The following is a 10,019-nucleotide window of genomic DNA, read 5'->3' on the forward strand; positions in this document are numbered from 1 at the left end:
ATTGCATTTAGGCCAAATGGTTAAACTTTTAATGTCTTTCTTTCAACAATGGTTTTCTTCCTGTCATTCTTCCTTCCTGCCACTTTCTGGCATGGCATCGCTATGGCATGGCCACGATGAGAAATTGTGTAAATTGTGACCCTGTGACGCTGGTCAGTCATGTAGTGTGAAAGTCTCAACAACTGAAGAACTCACAATTACAGCACAACCAGTCGTGTAGTGTTAACAGTGTGTTTTGACTGTCTCAAAAAGTTTTGTAGTGTGAACCTTCTGAAATAATTCCCATAAACACACTCCTAAATTTTGTGGAAAGCCTTACCTGAACAATTTAAGTTGTTATAGAGTTAAGCCCACATATATTATGGATACGTTTATGCATGTTTTAAAGATTAACGATGTATTTAGGATTTTACACAAATTTTCTTTTTTATCTGTCTACTCTCAACTGTGAATCATTATGTCTAAAGATGAGATGGTTCTACTAAACACAACAGTGTGTGGCATCCTTGTCTTCTTCTCTTTATACACTGTTGATGTTATTCATGTGCTTGTTGGCCATGATCAGCCACTACACAAAACATTCACAAGTGTTTCATCAGAAATCACACAATCTTAATTAAATACAAAATGTATAATTCCTCTAATACTCAGAAAATATCAGCCATTTACTCAGACATGCTTTTTAATTCATGCATTGTTTTATTTAAATCTAGAGCAGTACATTGAAATGATGATGTACTAAAGCACAAAGCAAAAGCATCTTCAGCAGAGTTCATAAACGTGACAATGACTTCTTTACCACAGTGAATACACACTGTATACAGCATCAATTACAGTGTTTATTTAACACTGGTACATGTGCTGATGATAAAAGCTCTCTCTTATATAATATCCATATAGTACTGTGACGTATCAGTCGTTTATTTGCAGTTATTTTAAGTCATGCACTGTTTGATCTTATTACAGGACAGTAATTAAGCTCTGATTATACTGAAAGTACGCGATGAGTAAAGTATTATGTAGAGTGTGCTGCATCCGTCTCGTGCTGAAGCTGAGTTTTTCAGTCTTTAGAGATGTCGAGAGTCTTCTGACACATCCTGCCTTTAGGAGTTGTAACTCTGAAAGACACAGTTATTAAAGTTATCTCACTTTTCTTTCAGTCAGGAGTCCCATCTCCTGATAATCAGCAGCAAAACAGATTTAATATACAAACAAATGTATTAATATATTTAATAAAAGAATCAGTCACATAGCTACTGTATATATTCTCTAAAGGAGGATACTCACATGTAGCCTGGTTTGGGGCAGTGGACCGAAAGTCTTTTTATTTCTTCGACGGCATGTTTGGGGATTGTAAAACTGACAAAGGTGAAGCAGCACTCCTCAGGCTGTTGTATAGCTAAAGCTGAAGAAGAAGAAAAAAAAGAAAAAATTTAGACCTCCATTATAAGAAAAATAATAATTAAATTGCACCTCTGTACAACAATCCACTACTTTCACTACCAGATCAAGAGCGTCCATCTTTAAGAAACTTCTGAAGACAGAGCTCTATAAAGAGCCCATACTCTCCTAACACCTCTAACTAACTACCTTCCACTACCAGATCAGGAGAATCTCTCACTATCTTTAATAAACTCCTGAAGACAGAGCTCTTCAAAGAGCACTTACTCTCCTAACACCTCTAACTAACTACCTTCTACTACCAGATCAGGAGAATCTCTCACTATCATTAATAAACTCCTGAAGACAGAGCTTTTCAAAGAGCACTTACTCTCCTAACACCTCTAACAGACTAACTATTTCTAACCTCATTTCCTTCTTCCCCTCTTTTTCTACTCTATCCAATTATTAGCTCTGTCTAAAAACGTTTTTACCTTGGACTTCTATTACTCTGTGTATATCATTAATATTATATCATTTTTTTAAGTCACGTTGGACAAAAGCATCTGCCAAATGTAAATCATTTTTAAATCATTATAATTAATCAATTATTCATTTTTCTAAACACTTTTCATTTTAAAAGTAGTAATTGTCATCCTTAGATTAAAGATTGAAGAGTTTATTGTCACAGTTACTGTACACAGTGAAACATGCTGTTACTCTGTACAATCCAAGTTACTGAGACAAGTAAAGAAATTTGGCCTAAATAAAGATAATATAGAGAATGTTAAAATGAAATACTAAGGTAAAGAACAATAGATTTATTATAGATAGACATAATAAAGATGTTAACATTTCTATGGGGTTTTGTGAAAAAGATATTGTCATAAAGTGGACAGCACAGTACTAGTGGCAATAAAAGAACTTTTATTTGGGTGAAAAAGTTGTAGGAACCAAGGCAGAACCAATCAGAAACTCAGAAACAGAGAATTTGAGAACATCTGTAGCTGATTATTCAGGTAAACATTTTACTGCAATCTAATATTAAACACAGATAACTGTGCAGAACTGACTAAATGTCAGATGCAGTACTTTTTTTAATGCTACTAACTTTATCATTACCTGAAAATCTAAGACTAGTTTGTTTTTAGGGGTCAGAAACTAAAATTAGTCATCCTGAATATTTGCTGAGTAAGGGTTTGGTGAATGATAGACAATTGGAGAAAAGTTAGATATAAAATATGATGTAATCTCCACTATTTTTTTTATTTTTATTTTTGCTCTTCAGAATGAGCCATATAAGATGTTCAGATTTGTTTAGGTATGCTATTGTTGTTCTATTCTAAAATAGTTCATTTAGTAATGTATTGTATTTTGTATACTAGTTGGCTAAAATAGTTAATTTAGCTGTAAATAAAAATATCATTCTTTGAGGCAAACATTGGCCTGTAGATTTAGGCTTTAGGTCCCAGATGTTTCAAGAGTTTGAATTTGCCCCTTTTTACAAATATTTTTATAGATTTTTTAACCAAATACTTTTTTAGCACCTTTAAGTGTGTAAGTAACATAATGGGTCCTGTGTCAAAGTTTGAAATATACCTGTAGTATTAAAACTGTCCATAATATATTACGATTTTAAATTATTTTTTAAAGCTAAAACACTTGTGATCTGGTAAAAATAGCAGCCATAACATCATTAAAATAGAGTTTTTAGGCTATATAAACCCAAATAAATTCAAACAGTGTACACCACTGGAATTATCACAAGCATAGTTTTGTAAATTGTTGTGAAGACAGTTCTGATTCTAGTTATACATTTGAAACTATTATTAATTAAGAGTTCAGGTGTTCGTCATCATTAACAGTACTAACAGAGTAATCCTACATTACAGTAACAATGTATTTACATGTTTTCCACCTCTGGCTATCTGTCAAAATGATAAAATGTGTTATCAGGTTGTAACACTTACGTGCTGCATCTGAGGAGACTGCAATCAGCAGGACCAGCCCCAGGGTCAAACCCATCCAGCGCATCTTCTCCGCAGACATTCTGAAGCTTTGGCTGTCGCTCTTTAAGTTCTGGAGCAAGTTTGATTTGCTGTCTCTCTCTCTCTCTTTTTATAATCACTGTATTTCTTATCAGTTATGTAAAACATGTCACCAAAACCCATCATCCTCTCAGAGCAGAGCCGTAGCTGAAGATGATGCTTGATATCAGATCTGATGTACCTGATAAGCTCAGTGCTTGAGTTACGAGATCGTTACTGAAGGCCTAATTGGTTGCAGTATATTTAATGTTCAGTGAATGGTAAAATTATTGTTATTTACACTCAGTAACTAAAACATAAACTGCTTAGTTACATACAAATATGGACAAAAAAACTTAAAAATACCCAATGGTAGGAAGTCAGGCTTTGAAATCTCAACTTTGTATCTCATCGTGGTCTATTGGTAAATCTTGTCAATACCATCAATACATCAAACAGTAAGTACTCCCAGCTGCCTCTGCTAGTGTTAGATGCTGACATTTGCGAATATTTCAGTGCCTGAAATATATGGAGGCTTCATTAATTCCACCAAATATACAAACTCTAACAAGAATGAGTTGTATTGAATTAAATGAAACTTTGTGTGTGAATGTAATGATGATACACAGTGGCAAGAAAAAGAAGTATGTGAACCTTTTGGAATTTTATGCATTTCTGCATTAAAATGTCAAAAATGTGATCCAACCTTTATCTAGTCAAGGGTCTGGACAAATATAGAGACAAATATATCAACATGCCCCCCATTATGTTTTACTGCCCCCAAGCAAATCAATCTAGAACCAACCAGGGCTGATTAAAAACCACTCAAATGTGTTTTGAGTATAGTCCTCTCAAGAAGGATATGTGTATGTGTGTAAGGCATGCTGCTCCAAAAAGAGCTTTCAGGGGATCACCATTTTTTTCTTATTCAAGTCAAGGGTATTGACAAAAATAATGTGCCTAAAATAATAACAAAAAGAGCTTTCAGAAGATCAGTGATCAATAATTGTTGATTTACACAAAGCTGGAATAGGTAACAAAGTGATTTCAAAGACTTAAGAAATTAACCAGTCCATTGTAAAGCAAATAATCTACAAATGGAGACATTTGGGATTGTGGCTTCGCTGCCAAGAAATGGGGGCCCAGTCACTGAGTTAAAGAAACAACCCCGAGTGACAGACAAGAACCTGAAGGCATCACTGGTGAAGGCTAGTGTCTGTGTTAATGTGTCTACAGTTCATAAAACCTTGAACAAGCAGAGTGTATATGGCAGGACACCACAAAGAAAAGCACTTCTAAGTAAAAAGAACATTGCTGCACGTCTGAAAAAACCACACTAACACTCCACAATTTGTAAGATCATATTTTTTTGTGTTATTATTTAGGTAAATTATATTGGTCAATGCTTGACTTGGATGAAGGTTAAATCACATTTTATGACAAATTTATGCAGAAAACCATAACAATGTGTCTTTTTAATATATAATGCCGCATATTACTTTTGCTCAGTTTAGCTAGGCAAATTGTTGCTGCTAGTCAGCTGTATACAGACAAACCAAGTCTCCCTGAAGCTGCGGGAGTCTCCCGCATTTCGGTAGCGGCTCCCTGATGCCTGCGAGTCACATATAATCTCCCGGAATTCAGAACGAGTGCCCCAAACGTGCACACAGGCCACAGACTTTTATTCTCTAATCGCGTGTGGGAAGGAGAGAGAGAAAACAGAGAGGGATCTGATTGGCCTGTTCTCTGCAAAGAGTCTGTGAGACAGCCAATCAGTTTTTAGTGTGGGCGGGCAGTGTTTTTCCCCCCTCCCGTACGGGATTTGTTGAGAGAAAGCAGATCATGGCGGAGGCAATATTAATAATTATTGTAACATGATATGAAATGTTTTTGATGTTGTGCAATTTTTTGTGATATTGTATTTGTCAATTTTTGTCAAATATAAATATTTTTTTCCAAAAAAAAAAAGGAAAGGCAGGGCCTTCCAAAAAGAAAAAAGATAAAACTAATTTCACCTCTGAATACTCTAAATTTAATAAAAAAAAAGGAAAAGTAATTACTATAAAAGTAAAGTTTTGTTATCCTTTGGTTTATGTGCAATTTTTTTTTTTTTTGGGGGGGGGGGGGGGGGGGGTTAAATCAACTTTTGCAACTTGGGATGTCTGTGTATATTTCCCATCACTATTGATGCCACAACACAAGGCCTCCTCCGATACATGTGTCAGCCAAGTCAGCCAACACCTCTTTTTAAGCTGCTGCTGATGCAGCATTGCTGAGTAGCATCACAGCACACTCGGAGAAAAATAGTGCAGCAACTTGGTTCTGATACATCAGCTCACAGACGCCTTGTACTGACTGATATCACCTTAAGACTGATCATATACCCACCCAGAGAGAGCAAGGCCAATTGTGCTCTCTCAGGGCTCCGGCTGTTTTAATTTCTGAATTTCTCTTTGATGTTGCTAAAAGGGGTCAACCTGTGGGGTCCATTAAAGTTTCTTGACCCCTCTCTTAGGGAGAGCAGTAAGGGGTGCCGCCATAGAGCGGAAGTTTCTAATAAGTCTCTAGTAAAAGTTAGTAACATCTAGAAAAGTCTTTCATGGACTGGCCAGATTATTATAGCTTCTTTCTTGCGAATGCTCATAGCTAAAATGTGAGAGCATTATACAAGCCTTTTACTCTGCTTCTTATCTTTTATCTTACCTCACTTTATGAAAGCTTTCCAATTTGTCCACCGATGTCAATAGACATTCATTTCAGGTTTAATGTTGGTCATGATGTCAGATGACCAAAATGTACAACAGGATACTGTCTTATAGTGTTATGTGCCTGCAGGGTTAGAAGATGAGTGGCACACTTTGCAACAAGACCAGCATCACCAAGTCCTCATAATGCCCCTCAGTATATATATTTTTTTCTTCCCTGATTTGAATTAGGTTATATGCACACTCTAAAAAACAGAGGTACGATATGAGCACTTTTTTGTACTCAGAGGTACACTCTTCATAATTATTATAAAATATTGGTCTTTACAGGGTCAGATTTGTTCCCTCTGAAGTACAAAGTAATTCCTAACAGCAATAAGTACAAACTTGTACCATTTAACCAGCCAAAGGGTACATTCAGTATTCTGTATCACTGTACTAATAAACAATATATATTTAAATTGCACATTTTTTATTTCAAAGCCAGACAAATTTCGATCATCAGGTTTTTGAGCCATATTTAGTTGATGATAATGTTTATAATCTTTATAATCTTTACTGGCACAAAAACCATGGGTACAAAAAAGGACTTTCACTGAAAGGTACTTTTTTGTACCTCAATAAAAGGTACATCCCCAGCGACAAGCTTTGTACTCTTTTAAGTACAAATCTGTACTTACTTTTCTTAGAGTGCACTATGGAAGCCACATTTGGTGAACTTAGTAGCAATACAAGGCTGTTCTAGGGCTACTTGAACTAGAGTAGAGGATATGAATAAGCCTTGATAATTTGACTAAGGCTATGATAATTCATACAGGGACAAAGCCTGCCACCCCTGCAACCCTGCAGCAGTGTGACTCCTGTGGCTGATTCTTCCTCTTGGGTGAAGGTGGACCAAACTTGCTTGGGAGAGACACAATGAGTACACTGGGCTTCGATCTTGGTCAAATATAATCATATGCAAGCTTTCCTCTATGAGAGGTGGATTGTGAGAGTGATCGAGTCAGTGACGCAGGTGGGATAAACATTTTGTTACTGTTCAACGCTATATAAATAATTCACAATTCACACACACATTTTTGTCATTAATTTTATTATTCAAGTATTGAAAAAAGTTATGAGCATCAAATTTTAAAAGGTGTAAAACTTACTTTTAGCACTGACAGAAAGCAACACACTGACTGATTAAAGAAAAGCTGAATTAAACATGATGAAATGCTTGTTAGACACAAAGTTGTGCTGTTGGGTTGTATAAAAGCTGTAACACAAATAATCAGCAGACTTTTTTAGATCTTTGGGAATTCTTGCACGCAGAACTTTCTCCCAGCTGCTGTTGTAACCCTGGAAAATACACATAGCACAGTTAGACACTATAGGGGCTTTGAACTGGCCCTAATTTTACATAGTTCTGGTCCTGTCTACACACGCACACACACACATAGGGCAATGATATTGTAATGTTATTGTATTGTGTATTCTGTTTATTGCTGATGTAAATGTTGGGTTTGTGCACTGCTGCGAGTTCTTGTATGTGTAATGAGCAGGGATGCGAGCAACTGCGTTGAAAAGATAGCAATGAATGTCTGATTGTTGACGGTTTTCCGAACTGTGTTAAGTCAGTGGTGCACCTGTGTTTTCCAGGCCAAGATAGCAATACGCCAGAATCTTACCTGAACACACCTCACTTCCAGACTATAATTTTATATATATATATATATATATATATATATATATATATATATATATATATATATATATATATATATATATATATATATATACGTAATCATCACTGTTCCATTGAGTAAACAAGATACTCACACAAAAGCAGGCATTGGGCACTGGAGGCTTGTTTTCTCAACTTTATCGATCTGCTTAGGTGGAATTTTAACAGTGGTGTATTTGAAACAGCACTGATCAGGATGACCAATGCCATGAGCTGAGGAAGAGGAAATCAAAATATTTTAGATTATATTTTAATGTATGCAAAAAAACTAAATTGTTTTATGTTTACAACAGCAAAAACATGGAAACATGGTACACTATATGTTCAAATGTTTGTGAACACCTCTTTTAGTGAATACACTGACACAAATATCCAAGAACACACAAACAGCTTGTCTAGTCTCTGTAGAAACGTTTTGCCAATAGATTAGGACTCTTATTCATTTCTGCATTGGGTTAGAGGGGTTTAAAGCCCTCAGCATCGAGCTGTGGAGCATTAGAACTGTGTTCTCTGGAATGATGGTTGATGGTGTTTTATCCAGTATTTTTGGGATGAAATGGGGAGTGGGAGGTGAAGTGGACTGGTGATCATCCAACATCCTGACTACATTAATATTCTTGTCCATAAATGTAATCAAGAACCCCAAAAGCAATGCTCAAAAAAAATCAAGTGGAAAGCCTCTCCCTGGTCAGAATGAAGAGCAAAGGCAGGATTATTTATTATTACTGATTATTATTATTGATTTTAGGAAATGAGTTTTTTCCAATACTTGTGTCCATGTTGTGCACATTCCACATAATGTGAAATATTTATATATTTATTATATATTTGTCGGGCCAAAATGCTCTGTCAAAAACACTAATATTTTCCTTTAATCACTGTTCATTTCCTGTCATGCGTGCCTCCACCCTGGCATGGCCAGCTTCATAAAAGGGTGGAAAGTGATGGAGTGGAAAATTTTAGCGAAGATTAGAATTTATTGAAAACATGGTTGACATATACAGATATTTTATATTGTTCCTGGTGACCTTATTTTGTTTCGAAGCCACATTTTCTGTAATATTCGAACACAACAGAGTTGACAGCTTAAGCTTTACCTCAGCTAAGAAAATATGAGAAATGTTAATTAATTTAATATTATTATTATTTCTATTTGTAGCCGGTGTCTTCAGTCCCCTGTAAATAGAATTTAGTAAGAAGGTTGTGATGTCACTGATGTTAAAGTTTAATTTCTTATCCCAAGATGTCAGAGTTACAGGGAATTGGTATTTGATATGATTTTTTTTTTTACGAAAAAAGCTAAATTAATAATTTAAATGCCTAAATTATTCTCAAACATTTTAACTGTGCTATTTAACCCCAATCAACTTAATCAGGCTATACTGTGGAAAATAACCACCCCCGTACATCAATGAAAACTGTTCTAAACTGTACAAACTGTACTAAAATACTTTAAAATTAGGTTAAACATTCTTATATATGTAATTATGTTTGTTTAAATTAAATCTTTAAAAATGTATTGTAACAGTGATTTTATGACATTTAAACAACTGGCACATTATATTGATTCTGATATTTAATAAATTAATGGATGTCATTGTTCCTGTGCTCTAAACAGTCTTTTTATCTCTCTCTCTGCTTTTAAAGACAGAAACAGTTATAAACTTACGCTCTGCACCACAGGACACTGTCAGCAGGACAAGCCCCAGGGCCAAACACCACACACTGCTCATCTTCATCTCTGCAGAGGAATCTGAAGCTTGGACTGTCTCTCTCTCTCTTCTGCTCTCTGTCTTTACTTAAATGACTTTTTTCTCTAACATTTATTTTAAGATGGTTGTCACAGTACCCAACCCAAGCCTCATGTGTTCACCACCTCTTCCTCCCAGAGTGTGGGGCAGTGTGAAAATATAAGCGCATCTACTGTATCTGGTAAGTAAGGTGTGAATTACTGAATGTCCTGTCTTGTTACTTTACAGTAAGAGAATAAAAAAAAAATATTACTGTACATCCATTAATAGAAGATTCCTGCTAAAATGTATCTTTAAATATTTGTCCTGGGGTGTGTCTTTGTGTGTTTCCACATAATCAATATGTCCCTGTCTGCACAACTAATAGAAAACAAGAAGGAGAAGAAAGCATGTCCTTTATTTAAACTTAAGATGAGTTTGCTGTTTGGTT

General features: G+C 35.4%; 2 protein-coding genes across 2 annotated transcripts; both read right to left on the reverse strand.

Annotated features, from left to right (window-relative positions):
* Positions 1-664: 664 nt before the first annotated feature.
* LOC111195834 (C-C motif chemokine 4 homolog) lies at positions 665-3,489 on the reverse strand. The gene is made up of 3 exons (XM_022684340.2): positions 3,351-3,489; positions 1,288-1,405; positions 665-1,118 (listed from the first exon to the last, which is right to left on the reverse strand). The coding sequence occupies exons 1-3, from the start codon at positions 3,427-3,429 to the stop codon at positions 1,061-1,063; spliced, it is 255 nt and encodes an 84-aa protein (XP_022540061.1). The 5' UTR covers positions 3,430-3,489; the 3' UTR covers positions 665-1,060.
* A 3,710-nt stretch (positions 3,490-7,199) lies between these two features.
* LOC111195835 (C-C motif chemokine 14) lies at positions 7,200-9,744 on the reverse strand. The gene is made up of 3 exons (XM_022684342.2): positions 9,508-9,744; positions 7,934-8,051; positions 7,200-7,453 (listed from the first exon to the last, which is right to left on the reverse strand). The coding sequence occupies exons 1-3, from the start codon at positions 9,575-9,577 to the stop codon at positions 7,399-7,401; spliced, it is 243 nt and encodes an 80-aa protein (XP_022540063.2). The 5' UTR covers positions 9,578-9,744; the 3' UTR covers positions 7,200-7,398.
* Between the last annotated feature and the right edge of the window lie 275 nt (positions 9,745-10,019).

The sequence above is a fragment of the Astyanax mexicanus genome, chromosome 10 (genome assembly GCF_023375975.1).
Source record: "Astyanax mexicanus isolate ESR-SI-001 chromosome 10, AstMex3_surface, whole genome shotgun sequence".
Taxonomy (NCBI): Eukaryota; Metazoa; Chordata; class Actinopteri; order Characiformes; family Acestrorhamphidae; genus Astyanax; species Astyanax mexicanus.

What these genes read in the sequence shown, in the direction of transcription:
- LOC111195835 (XM_022684342.2), bottom strand. Translation starts at nt 9,577, where the DNA reads ATGAAGATGAGCAGTGTGTGGTGTTTGGCCCTGGGGCTTGTCCTGCTG. An exon ending in AGTGTCCTGTGGTGCAGAGC is followed by an intron (nt 8,052 to 9,507) that starts GTAAGTTTATAA and finishes CCTCTTCCTCAG; the next exon opens with CTCATGGCATTGGTCATCCT. An exon ending in TGCCCAATGCCTGCTTTTGT is followed by an intron (nt 7,454 to 7,933) that starts GTGAGTATCTTG and finishes TGTATTTTCCAG; the next exon opens with GGTTACAACAGCAGCTGGGA.
- LOC111195834 (XM_022684340.2), bottom strand. Translation starts at nt 3,429, where the DNA reads ATGTCTGCGGAGAAGATGCGCTGGATGGGTTTGACCCTGGGGCTGGTC. An exon ending in AGTCTCCTCAGATGCAGCAC is followed by an intron (nt 1,406 to 3,350) that starts GTAAGTGTTACA and finishes CTTCTTCTTCAG; the next exon opens with CTTTAGCTATACAACAGCCT. An exon ending in TGCCCCAAACCAGGCTACAT is followed by an intron (nt 1,119 to 1,287) that starts GTGAGTATCCTC and finishes TGTGTCTTTCAG; the next exon opens with AGTTACAACTCCTAAAGGCA.